Below are 21,243 nucleotides of genomic sequence, written 5' to 3' on the forward strand. Positions count from 1 at the left end.
GTGCTGATCATCAGACTCGCACAGACATTTTAAATGAAGAATTCATGTGTCAGATCAAACAGTTTTTTTTACAATTTTGGGAATCCTCAAACTAGTCTAGTCATCTCCCGCCACCGTGGTCATACCCAGACTTCCGACAGACATTTTAAAATTAGGAATCAATTCACCAGATCGATCTGAAATTTTCTCACGGGTGTCTGAACGAGTCGACCTACGGTCAGACCGAACTTACAAATTACGATCGGCCCCGCATATGAGGCTCTTAAAGTAAAATAACTACTTAGTCGAAAATATATAATTACTCGTAAAGTAGAATGGGATTAACAAATACTAAGTACAATGTGGCACCACGCCAAAATTTATCAGAAGTAATCAATAATTATCAGCACTATCGCGTCGCTTCTGATAGTGTTGTATCGAGGTTTTAGTGTGTTTACCGTGCGCGCGTGAAACACCGTGTATTCTTATAGTTTCTGTTTTGATTAATGGTTATAGTTGTGTGAATGACTTTCAGTGTAGAGTGGCAGTGGTAGAGTTTACATATTTTCTTCTTAAACATTCGAAAGGATTGTACGGTATTTGCTGAATATTATTGATTACTATCCTGTAGTATTCTGTTTACTTATTCATTATAGGTATAGAAAAGTTGAATAACTTCTTTCGTAACTCATATTCATATTTTCTGATGCCGGTTACCGGTAGAAAGCTGGTACACGCATATAATATAAGTTGTAGGCCGATTTTGGTAATAAAATATTTTCGTCATGTATTTATTTCTGTATCTAGTATTAGAAGAAAATACAAAGCTATTTCTACGAGTTTTCACACCACTTAACGCGAGCTAAGATTTTGAAAATCTAATAATATTAAATGGCAGACATAACAAACATACTTTAGTTAGTTTCGATAACTATAATCTTGATTCATGACTAATAACAGCAATAACTGCTAGAATTATGCAGCTAATATATACGTTACAGATAATATTATGATTGTTTATCTACTTTCGATAAACAAATGAATGGCAGACATCGGCCACAGTCGACTTCTGAAATTCTTTACAAAGTGAGTACAGATTTTTAAAGTATTAATAATAATAATAAATTCTTTATTTGCACACACAAAAGAAAAGACATAAAAGCACATAAAAGAGACAAAAAAAATATTATACTTTAACAAAAAATTTGCAAAACATTTCAAAACCAAATTTGTATGCTTGTGAAATATTTTGTACCTACTAGATAACACCCGCAATTTCGTTACGCCAAAATTCATTTATCGTGCAGGAACCGTACATTTTTTGGTATAAAAAGTATTCTATGTCCTTACTTGACCAAATAGTATCTCCATACCAAATTTCAGCACAATCAGTTCAGCGGTTTGGGCGTGAAGAAGTAACAGACAGACAGACATACAGATGTATTCGCATTTATAATATTAGTATGGATACTGGAGGATTGGACCAGGAAATAAATATACAATGAGGAATAACGGGGATTATGAGTGTCCTAATAATAATATTATCAATAAGATAAAACGATTGTACCTACCTAATTGTATGAGGTGTGTAATATTGCTATCAGTATTTCGTTGGTTTCCGTTGTAAAACCTAACAACAATGATATTATATGAAAAACTCAAGAATATAATTGCCTAACAAAACATTTCCTAAAATAGTAATTTAAATTGATTCTTTAATAAGTATTTGAGTTTTATTTTCATAAGTTTTTAAAAGCGAGAAATTGCCTTTTTCAAATTTCAATTCAAAAATCAAAAATTTCAGCCCAAAAATGGCAGACTCCATCAACGAATCTAACGGAATAACATCTGCGGTACCAGGCGAGCAGAGGATCCGAGAGGATGAGCCAGGCGCTGTGGCCACCAAGGAGGACTTCACTCTGTCACCTGTCATCACTGTCACCAAGAAGGAGGCGTCCTTCGCCAAGGGAGACCTGAAGCTGCAGCAGGTGACAGTGACGGAAGACATCTCGGTAAGATTCCAGCACTTGTTCAAACAACAGACCACCCCCGGGAAAACGGTCGTCACGCAAGTCCAGACTCTGGAGTATAAATATTGAGGTTATGATTTTCGGAGATTTTACAATGTTTGAAATAAAAGATTAAATCTACCGAATTTTTGTTTATTTTACTACATCTTACATATAAAAATTCTCGTGTCACAATGCTAGTTACCGTACTTCTCCGAAACGGCTTTACTGATTGTTACCGAGTTTTATATGCATATTCAGTAGGTCTGAGAATCGGCTACTGGCTATTTTTTATATTGATAAAGTGCACTTGTTGAATAAATAATAGTAAATTGTTACAACTTGAGAGTTTAAATAATTTTCCATAAGTTTTTAGAGAAACAAATATAAGAGTTGATAATTTTAACCTTTTGTAGAAGTTACTACAATGTTAGCGAAAGATGGCGCTACAGACAACAAAATAATTTATTGAGAACTTGTTTAACATCTGAAATTTTTAATCGAGCTAATTATGTAACACAATATTTGTAATTATTTGAAAAATAACTGATCTGAATCGTGAGCACTATATTGTCTGTAGATGTCCTAATATTTTTAAATATTATTACCATCAATTAGTTACCACTATTCCTTTTATTATTTGTGGATGTGGATGGGATAACTAAACTGTGTAATAAATTTTTGTCCTTGCTATTTTAAGGACACCGCCACGATTGCCGAAGATTCCAATTTAGAAAGTATAGATTCTACACAATCGGAAGAGTCTATAAGTTCGGACGCAAGAGACATCAACAGCGAAACAGGTGGGGGCTAACTTCATTATTATAATTAAACACAGGTCATAAAGTTATTGTATTTAGAGTTAGAAATACCAGCTAATAGTCGAGCAATTAAATTAGTATATCATATATTGTCGTTTTATTTTTAGGGGAGGAAGTTAAAAAAGTTTCCAAAATACCAAGGCTACGATTTAGAGCAGCAGTCAATAAAATAAGAAGTGAACAGAAAAATGAAGATAACATTAAAAGAAAGGAGGTGAGTATATTTTAATGAATGTCGTTAGAGTTATACTTAAGAAACGTTACATAAAATTATTATTGGAACAACATTATAATTATGCTGATAAATATTTAATGGTCCGTATGCTTCAGATGTCTACTGCCGCAAACAGAAGAAGATCGTCTATACCAAGGCTAAAAGGGAACAAAACTCCGCCACCAAAAGAAGAAACAGAAAAGAAAAGAGAGAGCATCAACTTCGATGATTTAATTTCTAATGTCACAGAAGACGATTTTGATAAAATTTATGAAGAAATAGTTGAAAACCCCAATGTTCGAGATGAGTCTGAAAGTATAATTGAAAATAAAGATCCTGCAGTTGTAGAAACAAAGTTTGACGAACTAATTCACGCTTACGATAGTAATAAAATACAGCCACTTAAAATAGACAAAACAAAAAGTAAGATACCGTTATTAAAGCGTAAAAGTGAACATGACATTGAAATCGATAAAACAGTTAGAAAAGAATTGCAAAGAAAAAGTAGCTTGGGAAGAATTCCGATCAGTAACTCGTTTGCTTGTAAAACGAAATTATCACAAACATCACAATCTAACAATATCGATAATTCGTTACCAAAAGAGAACACAAAAGCTACTCAATCCGAACATATTCCTAATAACAATTTAGAAAGTGATATTCATCCTAAGGTGACCGCTCAAATACCATTAAGTGAAAATAAATACACTAAAATATCGTCAATTGTTTTAAACAAACAACCAATACGTATAAATTCTGCAGAAACTACTAAACCACAGCACACACATGAGCACACTGAGGATAAAATTAATGACGCTGAATTTATATTGTCAAAATTGGAAACTATATCAGCTACGGAAGCTGAAATTATCGAGCAAAAACCCTCGTCACCGCACTTAGAAGATTCAATTGAAGTAAAGGAAATAGTGAAACTGGAAAATGAAATTAATATAACACATAAAGAGGGAACAGACACTAAAATTGAAGATGCTGCAATTGAGGATGATAATATTAATAAAATAAATAAAAGTGGTAAACATGAAGACACTGTTGAAAAAACACCAGCAGGAATAAGAGCTGATTATAATAATGATTCCAACAGTATTTCAAATGAGACTAACAAAGTAGAATCAAAGTCGTTGGAGGCTGAAGTCATACATGACATTGAACCTGAAATTAATAATAATACTAAAAATGTATCCAAAGATTATTCAATAAAAGATTATAATTTAATAAACCCTCCGATAGTAAATGAATCTGAAGTAGTTATTAAATATAAGCCAGAAGTTAGAGAAGTTGAAGTGGAGAAAGAACATTATCTTATAAATACAGGCACCGATACAGGCACCGAAAACAGAAAATTCAATTCAAATGTATCTTTGACGAGCAAGCCAGCTAAATACAAAACGATTACTGCATCTCAAACTGTTGAAGATACTAACGAGGAGGATATCATAATTCTCAAAGGCAAGGTACACAGAGTCATAAGTAGGTTAGATTCTGTTGAACCTAAACAAAAGAAGAAACCAGTTGACGACTTACCTAAGCAATCGGTAAAATCTAAAATATCATTATTTGAAGTAAGTATTATTTAAAGGTTTTAATAATCATTTTTAAATACATGTAAGAATTTTTATAATAACATTACCTGTTAAAATGTCACCAAATAATAAAAATCTTACGAAATCTCACTAAGGGCGGTGAGGGGGTCAAAAATACTCAAAATTGCCTCACGTGATTAATTGACGCCCCCTTACAATCATCATCATCATCATATCAGCCTATAGTCGTCCACTTCTGGACATAGGCCTCTCTCAATGAACGCCAAGATGCTCTCCTGCTACCTACTGACATCCAATAACCTCCTACAATATTATTTTATTTTTATTTACACGATGTTCTTACTTTTTCAGTCTAATGATCCTACACCGGTCTATATTAAAAATGTACCGACTAAATCTAAATTTGTACACCCTAAGGATGATAAGCCTAAAGTAATTGAAGGTATTTTGAAATATTCAAATAAGGTGGACTATTTTAAGGAATTAAATAAAAGAAAGATATCTGCAAATCTAGAAAACAACATACCTACTGATCGAGTTAAAATAGCTTACGGGCTGAAGGACGAATTAGCTCGTTGGGAAAAAAACAATACTAAAGACATGCTACATACACTTAATGCTGACAAACATGTTTCAAATGAACTAGCCTCAGAAAGTCATAAAAATAATGATGAAGAAATCGATAAAAAAGTAAACAACATACCTACTGATCGAGTTAAAATAGCTTACGGGCTGAAAGACGAATTAGCTCGTTGGGAAAAGAACAATACTAAAGACATGCTTCATACACTTAATGCTGACAAACATGTTTCAAATGAACTAGCCTCAGAAAATCATGAAAATAATGATGAAGAAATCGATAAAAAAGTAATTCCAGCTGTGGAAGACGATGTGTTTGCAAAGAAATCTGCTGATATTATAAACTCTTACAAACTGAGCCAACTGAAAAAGAATATAAATGTCGATTCCGAGATGAAGAGAGCAAAGTCTTTGGCAGAGCTTGACCTGGGAGATGCTGTGAATGGGAAAGTAAAGAAAATGATATACAGAATGAAGTCTGTGGACAAAATAGAACATAGGAAAGAAATTATTAACTCACGAGAGAGACCAAGAAAAGGATCTGTGTCGGAGAGAATTGCTTTGTTCGAGGTAAGTGCTGGGTCGTTTTAAAGGGAATTGAATGGAAGCGATATCTAAAGGAGACAAGGCGCTATATAAAACGTAAAGGACATTAATATTACTTCATAGTGTTGAAGGATTCAATAAGTGGCGGTGGTTTTTTAATTAGTTTCCTTATTTTATTTTTAGTTTAAAATAATTTTCTGTTTCGATTGTTTTCTTATGTATTTGTTAAACATGAAAGCTTTTGTGGTATATTTAATTTTTTACCTAAAAATAATAATGGTAAGTTTAACTTTTTTTAATGTTGAATTGCAAATAAAGCTACATACCGCATGTATATGCAATTATGTACCATTAAAATATAATACGTTTTGCTAGATGTCCTCATTTCCCTTCATATTTCGGAAGTAAATTATTATCATCTGCTTGTTGATGCCCGCAACGCAAAAATTTGTTCGTTGCACAGAAACCGTACATTTCTCCGGGATAAAAAAGAGATACTTTTGATCCTAGATACTTTTCCGAGACTCAAATTATTTTCAAATCAAAATTCCTCAAAATTGGTTCAGTGGTTGACGTGAGAAGGTCAACTTCCACGTTTATAATATTAGTAAGGAAGTATGTAGTTTGATAGGATTCAAAGAGGAGTGAAGAGTCTGGAGATATGGTACTAAATTGCACCAGATTCATGGCTAAGCGGTTTAAGAGTGAAAAGATAACAGACAGACACTTTCGCATTCATAATAACATGTACCATCGAGGAAGTTGATTCCTATGCAATTGACAGACCAACGTTATTTGGTCGAATATGTCAATTCAATGTTATTTGTGATCTGTCAGCTGGGTTTGACGTAACGCAACCAAACTACTTAGGTCCCCGATTTGCATAGGAATCAACTTCTCTGATAGTATATGACACTTCCGTAGTCCAATGGTCCATATACTCCATATCACCGAATAATTTTACGTTTTTTTTATATTTTTTTAATTTTTTTTTTTATGTAATAAGGGGGCAAACGAGCAAGCGGGTCACCTGATGGAAAGCAACTTCCATCTCCCATGGACACTCGCAGCATCAGAAGAGCTGCAGGTGCGTTGTCGGCCTTTTAAGAGGGAATCGGGTAATAGGGGAGGGTAGGGAAGGGAATAGGGGAGGATAGAAAAGGAAATAGGGGAGGGTAGGGAAGGGAAAAGGGTAGGGGATTGGGCCTCCGGTAAACTCACGCACTCGGCGAAACACAGCGTTTCACGCCGGTTTTCTGTGAGCTTTTAGGTTTTAGCCTTATGAAAGTTAAAGAAACGGGTAGCAACTTTCACTATTATTAAAAGTGTGCTAAGCAGTAAGGCCCAAAATATTATGATTCATGATTATCAAATTTGGGAGAAAGTTATAAACGACTTGGACTACTTGACGTGTACGTTTTATTATAAAAATACTTAAACCAGGATACCTATAGGGTCCGTTGAAGATTTCTCAGTTCTACTGGTAGCCGCCCGCAGAAACCCACATTGACATAAAAGTAGTCACAAATTTCAAATTTGTAGAGTATATTTGGGCAAAGTAAAGGCTTACTTGAGCTAAGCTGTACTATTAGGAAGGTAGAAATTAATAATACTAATCTTCGTAAATCGTAGCTAAAGATACATTAATACTTATCATGCCATGTATGAAAATAACGATAAAGAAGTGAGCACCCTTTAACATTTCGCATATAATACAGTTGTCAGTTGTTTCTGTTTGGGCTTAGATGCCTAAAACCTTGTGTGATAAGGTCACAAAATTGATTCATAGACGCATTGTGTATCAATGTTTTTTGGTCGGGCTATATCAAGATTCAAGTTAATTTGATCGGCTCTCACTGGACTTAGTGCTGAGTGTGAGATTGTCAATTCTTTAACATATTGAGGAAGTCAATTTGTATAGCGTTGAATGCTGCCATTGTTTACTACGAAGAGCGCTGTTGATTAAATACTCGACACTCTCAACTTTAAATTAATTCGACGAAATAACGTGGCATCTGCTAATGAAGTATTTTATTTAATAGTAACAAAATCCGATCCGTGCCATGAGAATAGGCCGATAACATTGGTGCCAAACAAAATATAATGAGTGGCAGTCTTCCACCGTGCGTTTTTCGCGTAACTTTCTGCCGCGAACTGTAAAACTCTGGAACAAACTGTCACCAGCAGCATTTCCGGACCAATACGACCTGGAAACCTTCAAGATGAGAGTTTATTCCCTCGTAAAATACCAGTAACGCACTGCAGCTCTTCTCATGTTGCGAGTGTCCATGGGCGACGGTAGTTGCTTTCCATCAGGTGACCCGTTTGCTCGTTTGCCCCCTTATTTTATTAAAAAAAAGAACATAACGTTTATTTAACGAAAATCAAGTTGATGATGATGATTCCATAGATAATTAGATTCCGTAGAGTTAGATAAAACTTAACATAAGTTATAACTTACCAAGGTTCTTTCCTTAAACGCCACGACTGTCACGATCCTACTGGGGCCGACGAACTTAGGGCCGAGACACACGGGCCACCGGCCACAGACACAAAACATAATATTATTATCTAAACTTGTCAGTTTTCACACGCGCCTCGATTTATATAATATTATGTCCGCGCTTCCGAGCGGTTCGGCGGCTACACCACGAAATCACAAGCAATAATTTGTATATAGTTATTATTATTTAGAAAATGTTTTTTTTTTAAATATAACATACAATTATTATTGTTTGTGATCTCGTGGTTATAGCGGCCGGGCCGCTCGATCGCGTGGACGCATATAATTCGAGACTAACACCGGTAGCCGCCACAAATATGGAAAGTGGAAACTATAGCACTAAATAGCTACTACGAAATGTCGATGTAACAGACGACTGATTAAAAAAGTCATCTAGATGTAGAGTTGAACGTTGCAGTTAACAACTCGGCTAAACGACGTATATCCGTGTGATTGAATGGCGTTGTTCAGTCAAAGGGCTACCTGTTTGATTGAACGGCTCTTTAAACCAGTTGGCTGCGACATCGATAGGAAATATTTCTGTGGTGGCGTTTTGTGATTTTGGCCGGTGGCCCGTATGTGTAACGACCATTAGGGCCTCTACACACTTTATGGACTACGTGAGTGTATTACAGAGTTTGCGGTTGGAGCCCGCCCTATATAACTCGGCGAAGACATACACTGCCCAAAGTTATAATTATTATGATATATCAACTAGCGTAGGTATTACATTTCTGGAAATTGAAGCTTATATTTAAAAAAATCTGTACTCAAATAACACTTATTTGATGATTTATGATATAAACGTCGATTTGGGTACGTCTATATATCTGTCTATTACTTCTTTATGCTGAAGCAATTTTGATAAAATTAGATATTGAGATACTTTGAGCAGTGCCAGCAAATTTTAGAAAGGAGCGGAAACGGATTATGACGCGCTCGCTCCTCAAGTGAGGAAATTTTCTTGACCACTGGAGGCGACCTCTGGGAGTTGGCACCTTACTTCGCCCTTTGGTAGGGCCGACTCTGACTTTGAGTCCCAGTAAGGATTTAATTATTATGTTAGTTATCATCCCGGAAAAAGGTACAGTTGACAGGTTACAATGTAACCACATCTAGATAAGCAATAATTAATAATTTTGTTTTGTTTTTCTTAATTCTCTTAGTTTAACTTCTCGAATAGCGTCCGTAGAAGTCTTTCATCGCAGTAGAGTGCAGCTTTCCGTAACTTTGGCTCATGGAAACTGGAAAATTTTCGAAGTGCAAACGGCCACTGAATTTCATAACGAGGTCCGTAGCGACATCTAGTTTTATACCAAGCCAAGCCGATCATGGTTTCGGATGTTTCTGTAACGCTTCGTTGACTGCTGATTCGCGGGTAAGCCTGCGAACGGGTCGGAACTCGGATCGTGTTTTGGTTATGTTAACGTCCGACGTCATGATCTCATGATAATCTAACAGTTGATGGTTTTCAGCAATGATGAAATACTCAAAGCAGATATGTTACTACCGCGCGCGTTGTGAAGATTCAAATACGGCCCAATTGGGCCGTCTGTTGTTTAGTCTGCATCGAGCGCAGTCACGAACGTGCCGCGTCTTGTCTTACCTGGGCATTTTCAAAAAAATGTGTACCCCTGGTTTTTACCTTGTCCCTTGACTTCGCTACAGATTATTTGTAAAAAATTACATACTAACATTTTGTAATTTTAATGTAGGAGCAGAAACAAGTATTCTTTTATTAAAATACATTCACGTTTGTATAAAATTTTATTTAGTATGAGATTTATAAGGGTTTTTAAGTACCGAAACCTATTAAATTTACCTGTCCCCTTCCCAGAAGTTGTAACAAAATCTTTAATAACTATTTTTTTTCTTAAAGTAAGTTACTTAAAAAACATATGTTAGATTCCTAAATACTTAATGTATCAATTGAATGTCTTGTTATTGAAAAATCTAACATAATTTAACTACAAATTAATTAAAATTATAATCATGAAAAAACAACCCGACCGGAATGTTCGGTTTAGTGACCGTTTTTTTTAGTTTTATAAACATACTACAAAAATATTTTCGGCACTAAATGATAGCACTATATTTCATTGTACATCGAGAAACTTCAATTTGAATTTAGTAGTTAAAAATCTGCTACAAGACGCGGACGCAGGTTGGATGGTTCTTCAGGAACGGTTTATTTGTTCAGATAAGTGACCATATTTTGTAAGCATTATTATACTTTCTCCAACTGTTTTTACTGTTGACACGTTGCAAAATTAGTTTAGTATTTAGTATAAAAAATGAAATTGTGATAACTATTATCGGTTATTTACAAACACTTTAAAAGTAAAAGAAAGTAATATTACGTGACTTCCGACTTGTGACTTTTCGTATGGTCACATATAATGGAACGGACAAGTCACAACAGGCGGAAAGCATAAGGCTTAGTTCACATTTTAAATAAATTATTTTTTTATTCACAGATTTTATTAAGAAAATTGGAGATTTTTAAACTGGTACGATTAACGTACAAATATATTTTTTATTACTTATGTGTTAAGGTGACGCCGCGTTAAAGTAAAAAACCGTTTTGGATATGTTTTAGATTGCTAGTTTTCTATGAAAGGCCGGCCCGGCCTCTCACAGAAAACAAGCAATGGAACAGCAAAAAATGGAAAGGGCGTAAGCGACAAAATAGTTTTGTCGCGTAATTTAAAAACCATAAATACATTTCATATAAGCTATGGGAAAATTAAAGTGTATGCTTGAACCAATCCATGTACATTTTTGGAAGCTTAAATCACTCTCCTCTGTAGGGAAAAATAGAAATCCTTTTTTTTTTACACAGGTCTATTTGATTGATTATTCTGTGTTATAAAAGTTGACCAATCGTGTTATGCTATGGGTAAATCAAAGACAAAGACATGATAAATACTGACAATGAACTTTAATTTCATAGCTTTAGTTATTGCTGAGAAAAATCGATATCGCTACAGCCAAATTATAAAGGCGTCGACTTTACTTAACAATAACAAATATACTATTTAAAATTTAAGTACCTAAAAGTTTTATATTTTTAAAAATTTTGATTTTATTTCCACTACTTTTCTATCAGTAAAGTTGAAAATCATTTTGTGTCGTTGATATTTGCAGATTTATGATAACTAGACATCAGATTATATGCATTTGCATACTTGCATATGCAAATGCATATAATGTCACTTTTTAGGCGATAGTGCATATTTTGGCAATTTTTCGTTGATAGTGCATATTTCGGTAGTTTAACTTCCATGGGCATTAAGATTGCAATCGGAAAATGTTGGTAGAAAATTATTATTGGCGTATAATAAATAAATAAAAAGTCTTTATTTCAAGAAATTAAAAATGAAATTATAAAAATTGGCGCTTTTATTAATGTCACTACCGGAAAAGTCTTCAAAAAAATAATAAATTTTAATATTAAGTGACTTTTGATTGTGCATATTTTGTGCATATTTCGACCATTTTTCGTGCATATTTGCATGGATATTTTGGCACTTTGATCGTGCATATAATCCGATGTCATTAATAACTTAGGAATTCGTAGACATGTGAACACATCTTTATGATTATGAGATGTTCGTCCCTCTAATTAATGAAGTTAAATCTATGAAATCAAAGTATTTTTTACTTTTATAAGTAGTGCAACAATAAAAATGTTTAAATAAAAGGTTTTTGTGTTATAAAAACTTCTTTAAATATGTTAAATATTACTTACTCATGTAAAAAAATGAAAAATTAGCTAGTGGGTAGGTCACATAGTCACACTATGGATTAAAAATAATTGCTACTCTTGTTGATCCTTGAAATTATCTAATTTTTTTTTAATAAACAATTAAATATGCATTTCACTAGATTAAATTAACGAAGAAATCCATTTATTGCTGTATTTTTTGTATTAAATTATATTTTACATTTAGTCGCACAACGGAATCTGTTTCGTCGAAAATTCGATTTTGTTTCAATAATATCAGAATAATATAACGTTTTCAGCGTTCTTTTTAACTTATTCCATTAGTTCAATATTTTTCCTTGTATATGACATTCAAATAAAGGTAAATAAATGACCTTAAAAATATAGACATATTTTTGCAAGGGTACACGTTTTTTTGAAAATGCCCACCTACATAAATTGAAAATGACGTTTCAAAAATGTACCAATTATGACTCAAAAAAAAACAAAACACATGGAATCTCTTACCACATGTCTTGATTGCAATAAATACCTCAATTATTTACATTTTCAATAATTTTTTTCGAACAATCTGGAAAACATCGAATTTTCGATGTTTAAAAATAGAACTGTCTCTTTTATGTAAATGATTTTTCGTATCTTTTGTTTCACTTATCTGTCAAATTTGTCAATGTTTGCAATTTTGAATTTGAAAATTGTCCGGAAGAGATTTAAGCCGGAAAATAGTATGGACGTAACATAATATCTGTATAAGTAAAACATCATTGGTTTTCAGGATATATTTTTTACTGTACATCATGTGTAACATGCCTAATTTGCCTTTAATACAAAATCCGAGTATTTTATTTAAATAAGAATAAATTATTCCGGGATTTTATTTTATAAATTTATTTAATAAATGGCATACTTTCTTTACAAGCAAGTAATTTCAGAAACAATTTACTTAATTTCAAATTAATCAAGGTAATATCAAAAATAGTAGGTAAGTAAAATAATAAAAAGCCGGATAGTCAGCGCTTTTTGCCGACTGTTCGCCGACTATTAAAGTGGTCGGATAGTCGGCTTTACCGACTAGTCGGCACATCTCTAGTTAAAATGCTATCAAGTACTTACATAGAATGATCTGCTTATATTATAGACCTACTAAACCAAAATTTTTAGAAAGTTTAAAAAACGAATTTGGAAAAAATATGTGGCATATAATATAGGTAGATAATATTTAATAAATGTTATGAGTTCAAAACAAATTAACAACCAAAACGTACACTACCTAAAGCCTATAAAGACGCTAGCTGACGCGGATCCCTTTATGAGTGTTATAACTTATAAGGTCCATACCACGACGCGAGTTACAAAACTACACTGAACAGTATATTAAATAGTGCCGGTATTTCCCAATTGTTCGGTAACTAGAGAATCGTATCTAGAGGTTAAGGCTCTAGGTGTGTTGGTCATCCAAATGACAAACAGTTAGATAATTCAGCTAATTTTAACTTTTGCGGCTAACTATGGCAACTGTGTCCAGTATGGTCTGTTTTGCACCTTATTACCTTACCTAGTGCTAGTTAAAACTGCGCACTTAGTCGGTTTTGCGATTCATCTAGCGACTAGCTGATGGCTTTTCAAACTGTGTTAATCAGTCAATGTTCTACGTCCAATAATTACTAGCTGTTTTTTTTTTTTTTTTTAATGAAATAAGGGGGCAAACGAGCAAACGGGTCACCTGATGGAAAGCAACTTCCGTCGCCCATGGACACTCGCAGCACCAGAAGAGCTGCAAGTGCGTTGCCGGCCTTTTAAGAGGTAATAGGGGAGGGTAGGGAAGGGAAGGGAATAGTTGAGGGTAGAGAAGGGAATAGGGTAGGGGTTAAGGGATTGGGCCTCCGGTAAACTCACTCACTCGGCGAAACACAGCGCAAGCGCTGTTTCACGCCGGTTTTCTGTGAGAACGTGGTATTTATCCGGTCGAGCCGGCCCATTCGTGCCGAAGCATGGCTCTCCCACGTATACATGTTTGACCGAGCTTTGCTCGGTATTCGATAAAACACGAATAAAATGACATTTTCTAAAAATGATTCCTAGCTAGATCGATTTATCGCCCCCGAAACCCCCTATATATACAAAATTTCATGAAAATCGTTGGAGCCGATTCCGAGATTCCAATTATATATATATATATATATATATATATATATATATATATATATATATATATATATATATATATATATATATATATATATATATATATATATATATATATATACAAGAATTGCTCGTTTAAAGATATAAGATTAACATGCATCGCAAAAGCCATGTCACTAAGCGAGACCTAATGTTAAATCCTGTTAAGGAGATACATATTTTATGCTTTTAAGAATAAGAATGGATTGATTTCTTAATTCGCTGTCAGTCATCGATTGGCGATTACTAGTTTCTAAGAACTACTTAACTATACAAGATGTTAGTGTAAATACCGTTATCCTTGAAACCATCAAAAGAGCCCGTCAAAATTAACAACCTTTTCTATGAGAACAATGCTGGGAACTAAAAAAAATCCGTCTTCATATCCATACAAATTGCGATCCGGGCATCCGTATGGGTATGAAGACGGCTTTTTTTTGAGTTCCCAGCATTGTTTTCAAAGACAAAGTTGTTCATTTTGACGGGCTCATTTGCTGGTTTCAAGGATAACGGTGTTTACACTAACATACTGCATAGTAGCACGCGGTCCATTCTGCGCCTAATCTCTCAGCTAGGTACTCTGAGCCGGTCACCGCGCGTGCGAGCCAATCATACGGAATCTGATAGTGATGTTTATCGCGGAGTTTATCTGGATAAGATGCGGCCGCCGGTCAGCCACCAAGGTTGACCCTCGATCAGTCATTACGACGACGCACACCACGTGAGTCCACTTGTCAATATCTGCATAATTAATTATTATTTTCTTCACATAGACAGACAAGCTAATGGCGATTAGCCATTAGCTAATTATTGTCTATCTACAACTTGACGCGAAATAGCAATACTTAAGTGCATTGATTAAACAGGCGATATTCTAATATGTTCTTATTTTCTACTTTTTAGAACCACCCGCGAAGAGATTAGATTTTTTTGGGCCGTGTGTCTAAAAAAACGGAAAATTCGAATCTGCGACAATTACTGCAACTGAATTATGTTTGAGAACGTCGTAATTTTAGCATTAATAATATAACTAAGCCATATATTCCGCGCGCGAGCTCTGAGGATTTATCAATAATGTCATAATAAATAAAATAAATAAATAAAAAACTCTTTATTCAAACCATTAGATAAACAAATCAGTGGTTACAAACAAAGAGAACAAAAAACAGTTTGAAATGGCGGCATTACTGCTGGAAGCACTGCTTCCTGGAAGAGACCGCTTCCGAAGCAGTCTCTTCCAGGCAACCATGAACGTAACTAAACTTAACAAATCAAATAACTGATAACACCTCTCTTTTCTGTCGGGGGTTAAAAACATTTAAAAACATGGATAAAAAAATAACAAAATGACAGAAAGAATATAATATTGCGGAAAGGAGTGCCGAGTAGTTTTTCATGGTTCAGCACGGATGCTGAGGACACACATTAGTCCGCTTCTCACTTGAGCACGCTAACAGCTCCCTGCTCCTGCTCATTCTGAGTAGGAGCATAATATGCTGCACTCTCGCTTGGAGTACCTACAGCTGTACAGTCTGAGCACGCGCAACACTCCAGCAATTCCGATATTCCAGGGTCGGGTGATCCCCAAGGGCGAGCCGCTGAAGATGTCCCTGCACGAGATAGTCAGCTCGGCCCCGGCCCGCGACTCCGGCGACCACAGCGCCCGGCTGGCGGAGCTGGCCGCCGCCGCCGCCAAGTACGGCACCTTCCCCAACATGAGCTATGTCGAGGTGGGCGGCGTGGACGTGCCCGCGCTCTGGGTCGGCACTGCCATGGTGAGGATTATTTCGTGAGCGAAGACCAAAAAATTCGCTAGACGTATTTAATATTTATGGTAAGAACGCTTTAGCCAAATCTCAACTCCCAGAGAGTCTCCTATGGGTCTGTCTGGCTGTAATATTACTTTAGGATTTCGATTCTGAGCCCGTCTGGTTGGGTATAAACTATAAAGCATAAACTATGTACGGTGAACATGACTAGTGATTAGACAGTGCTATTTATTGGACTGGGCACAAAACACTATATTTAATTAAGGTTGCTTTAAAAACTATCTGTTTTTCTTTAAAATCAGACGTTCTATTACTTATAAAAAACAGGTAGTTTTTAAGTGCTTTGTCCAATGACTGGTACTGTCCAATCACTAGTCATGTTACCCTATGTAGATGCTTTGAGGTTCGGAATATGTCCACAGCTGCTGGGTAGTTTTTGTCACAAGTTCGCGATAAATAAATAAAGGCCAAACGAAGTTACACACTTATAAAATTTACTTCACCTAACGTACACTATAGTGACAGTTTAGCGGCAGTTAATACTTAAGTGGTGACGCTGAACCTCAGGTCCTAACCTATTCTTCCTGTAGCGTACATCTTACTTCGTAGCATTCTACAAATTGGTACACACTACACAGTGCATACTGAATTAGATTACGTAATTGAGGATATTCGATCATATCGCGGGTCTAATTTACGTTAAATGGCAAAGAAAACGACGATATCCAAAACAAACATTTATATGGGACATTGTATAGTAAACAGCTATTAAAATCTAACAAACCGTACTAATTGTAACATTCATATATTTAATATTATCTCGGCTTCACTTACCACTTACACTTTGAATGCTTGCTGCTGGTTCAGATCGTCATCCAAACTTGCAAGCTACTAAACACGCTAGGTCTCCTCTCTAAGAAGAACCTACCATTCACCACTGCTATTCAACAAAAAAAAACTAATTGCCTACTTGAACGAACGATTTCAACGTATAGGTAAATAAAGAAACACGGCTCAGGATGAACTTGGTCAAGAATAGAACTAAAAATGGGATAAATTATGAGTCGAATAAATTTTGACATGACACATGCACCGTCAGCGCCCACGTACATCCTGATTCCTGAGCTGTGTCCTATACCTAGTTCATACGTTACGTACTCGAGTGACGTATCGCGTAGGTAGTCCAGCTCCGTGTAGTGCTGGCTGCGGTTTAGCTCATACAATTTCAATAAATAATATCTGGCCGTGTCTTGTGGACAAGGCTAGATATTAAGGTGTAACTACAAATTACAATGCAGTGGGCATTATCAATTGTAGCTACGCCTAGTGCGTTCTCACCTTTATAATCGTTGTCTATTGGACAACAGATAGAGAGCGGCGTGACGAAGGAGCTGATCAAGGCTGCGATAGATCTGGGCTACCGCGCCTTCGACACCGCCTACATCTACGGCACCGAGCGAGACGTCGGTGACGCCATACGGGAGAAGATCGCCGATGGAACTGTCAAGAGGTAGAGTCCCACGAGGTTATAGTCCCATCAGGTCGAACCGAGTCAGGCCAAGCCAATTATTTATTACTCATTCAGTCAATAGTTACCTATTCATTTACTAATGCCCTCAGTGTCTGACTGCAATTGATCGCCATAGTTAAGTTTAACGTGAAGGTTTCGAATGTTTTCAAACCAATTAAAATAACCAACCTCCAATTAAAATTTATTTATTTATTTCCATACTTATTATAGTATTAACTGCAAAACTGTGTACAAAACTTAAAATTGCCTAATGCCTATAATTGCATGTAGTGTTTTCTCTACAGAGAAGACCTCTTCGTAGCAGGCAAGTTATGGAGCACGTTCCACCGCACGGACCTGGTGGAGCAGGCCTGCCGGGAGTCGCTGGACAAGCTTGGCCTTGACTACTTCGACCTCTACATGATACACAACCCCATGTCATTCAAGGTCAGATGCCTGTTCCTTAGACATAATTTGATGCATGCTGTAAGGTGTAAAGCTTAATGCACTTGGATGTTTATGCGAAATTGCAAACATGTTTATTCTGAGTCAAAAAATACATTCAACAGTTCAATGGTTTAATTCTGTCTTAAGCTAAAGACTTAACAATGAAAATCCAATGGACTGATCCCTATTACCCAGACGCTAGTGTAAGGCTGCGTTTCCACCAGAGCTGAGCGGAGCTGTGTTGCGAGGAATGTGTTTTTGAGAACACACGCACAGCTCCGCTCAGCTCTGGTGATAAGGCAGCCTAACAAGCATCTTCTTATTCCAAAAGTGCATTATCCGAATATCTTACATCTATCACGAGACGAACTTTTCATCAATATTTCAGGAGGGTGGCGACCCCATCCCCATGATAGCCAACGTGGTCCAGTACTCGGAGCACGACTACCTGGACGCGTGGTACGGCATAGAGGACGCGGTGAAGAAGGGTCTGGTCCGCATGGCTGGCGTGAGCAACTTCAACACCAAGCAGATACAGAGGATACTCGACAAGGGCAAGATCAGACCCGTCGTCAATCAGGTACGCCAGTTATTATAGAATGCAGGTAAAATACCCAAACAGACCAAAGATACAGCAATTTCGGTCAGTTCATTGAAGCCAGGCCAGCCAACACAACACCCCCGCTATCGTTCCCAAGTGTTCACAGTACATAACAACACTCATCATATTTACTTTTGCAATCCAGTAAGTACATGAGCGTCACATATCCAATTTCCAAAACTTTTGGAAACAGGTATGGATCAATGGTCTGAAAATAAATGATTTTTATTTTTATTTATTTATATTTTTTCTAACACGGCCCACGGGAGTCGGGAGTGGACGACCCCACGTCAAGAGCTGCACGCTCTACTATTCCACTTTCTGTGACATTCTAGGTGGAGAGCCACCCGTACCTGACCCAGCTGGGCTTGGAGAGCTTCTGCTCGGAGCACAACATCAGGCTCAGCGTGTTCGGCACCCTAGGGTCGAAAGGCACGCCGGCGCCCTACAAGAGTGACCTGGCGCCGGCCATCGACGACCCCCTCGTCATCACCATGGCTGCCGGCCTGGGTATCACGCCCGCACAGCTCCTTATTAGGTAACTTCGATAGCACTTTCACTTGTTGTACCATCGAGGAAATTGATTCCTAGGCAGTTGACGGACCTACGTCATTTGGTCGAGTTATGTCGAATTGTCGATTCAATGTTAGCTCTTAGCCACAGAATATATTAGTACTAATATCATAATATTAGTAGGGATATGTTATATTGCTATACTGTGCTCTTAGCTGTGATCGATCGGATGGGTTTGACGTAACATGACCAAATTACAGAGTTCCCCCATCTGCCTAGGAATCAACATCCTGATGTGGCTCTATTTGAAATGTAAACTTTAAGTAACTAGTATTTTTATCGTATTGAAATCTTGAAAATAATAGTATTTTTGTTACTTTTGGTAAAACGAATTTTGAGACGAAACTAAAATAACTAATACTGAAAAGTGAAAACTAACGATAACGATTCTTTATGGGTCGCTTTGTTCTGGCAGAGACTATTCCATCACGCATCGGCCCACATTTTTGAAATCATAATATCAAAGAGTTTTGGTGGTTTACCTCGATATAACCAGAGACTGTATAACCTACAATGATATAACCTACCTAAACAGTTGCACCCACGGTTAATGGCCACTGATGACGACCACTCGCGCACAATCACAGGCCGGCAACGCACCTGCAGCTCTTCTAATGATGCGAGTGTCCATGGGCGACGGTAGTTGCTTTCCATCCGGTGACCCGTTTGCTCGTTTGCCCCCTCTGCTTTAAAAAAATCTGTTGCGGACCATTTTTCGATTAGTAAACTTAATTGTCCCCACCATTCCAGCTACCAGGTGTCGCAGGGGCGCGCGGTGGTGGTGAAGTGTTCGAGCGGGGCGCGGCTGTGGGAGAACCTGCAGGCGCTGGCGACGCCACTGCGGCCGGACCACGTGCGCGCGCTCCACAACCTCAACAGGAACCAGAGGACGTTCACCTTCAAAGGGTGAGTATAAAGCACATTTATCAGCATCGTACGCGCGCAACGCGCCGGATAGTTAATGAAATGCAGCGCGTACGGTGCGGACGAATGTGCGAGATTCCACATAATTTCATACGTAAGCGCAAAGCGCGAACCTTGCTAGAATGTGTTTCATACAACGAATTCTAAAATGCGGCGCGTGCTTGCCGATAAATGTGCGATCACCTTAAGACACCTATGGACTAAAGATTTTTTTATTGAACTTGCACCGTGCACAAATCCGTGTTGAGTGTGTTTTACGAGTTACGACCGATCAATTCCAAATCCAAATTCACAGTGTAGTCCGTGGTTTAGTATCTTGCGACAGCAGATAGCTTAGGTATATTTGTAGTATATTTCGCCGGTTGCGTCATTGTTGCAAGACACATAATCTCTGCCAAAATTTAAATTCACGGATAATGCAACGAATGTTTGCCACTTGCTCAGCTTTATATTTACGGCCGCCGGATTTATATTTTTTATAAGTGTCGGCCACTTTATTTCCGTCGGCCCATGATATAAGGCGTGAACAGACCAAATTACGTTGGTCCGTCATATGCCTACGGGCTACGTGTAAACTTCTTATTCAGTGTGTTTAATTATAGGTCTACCAGAATCTGATGGCAATTTTTGACAGCAGATTTTCAAAAAATATCCTTGATCATTTCATTGGATAAATTTTTATATTTGCATGTTTCACACCACTTTCACACACAAAATAAGCCGCTAAAGGAATAAAAAAGGATGAAAAATATGTTTTATTCCTATTACCCCGGTATTGCTAGAGTCAATTTATTTTCTCACTTTTTGCCATCAGATTCTGGTAGACCTATAATTGATCTGATTATTTTGCAGCATGGGCGCCACACACAAGAACTACCCGTTCACAGAGTTAATATGAACAACCGATGAATGGATTACGGGGTGATGTGCAGCTTCCAAGCAGCTGCTCTACACAACAGTAATTACCAAGATTCTAGTATTATTTACTATTTATATTTTAATAATAAGAATAATTATTGTTTTATAAGCTGACTAATGACAATTTACAGTGCATTCCAAATAATTGATTTTTGTTATAAGTATTCTATTGTTTTACAATTTAACTTCTACAATGTTTTACTATTTTTAAGAATAAATAAACTTTATTCCAAGTTAAATTTGTAATTTATTGTCAATACAGTAGGTCAGTATTTTATCTAATTTAATCTAAACTGGATAAGATAGTAAACCACTTAAGATGTGGCACACTGCATGCATCATAATTCATAATACCTAATCTAAGTATTTGAAGGGCA

General features: G+C 36.6%; 1 protein-coding gene across 1 annotated transcript; it reads left to right on the plus strand.

The window, feature by feature from the left end:
* The first annotated feature begins 993 nt into the window (after positions 1-993).
* On the plus strand, positions 994-20,996 carry LOC121725436. The gene is made up of 13 exons (XM_042112414.1): positions 994-1,065; positions 1,784-1,991; positions 2,689-2,791; positions 2,917-3,023; positions 3,140-4,603; positions 4,937-5,734; positions 15,696-15,899; positions 17,261-17,403; positions 17,709-17,850; positions 18,239-18,430; positions 18,787-18,989; positions 19,775-19,930; positions 20,801-20,996. The coding sequence occupies exons 1-13, from the start codon at positions 1,022-1,024 to the stop codon at positions 20,844-20,846; spliced, it is 3,810 nt and encodes a 1,269-aa protein (XP_041968348.1). The 5' UTR covers positions 994-1,021; the 3' UTR covers positions 20,847-20,996.
* The last annotated feature ends 247 nt before the right edge of the window (positions 20,997-21,243 follow it).

The sequence above is a fragment of the Aricia agestis genome, chromosome 3 (assembly GCF_905147365.1).
Source record: "Aricia agestis chromosome 3, ilAriAges1.1, whole genome shotgun sequence".
Classification (NCBI taxonomy): Eukaryota; Metazoa; Arthropoda; class Insecta; order Lepidoptera; family Lycaenidae; genus Aricia; species Aricia agestis.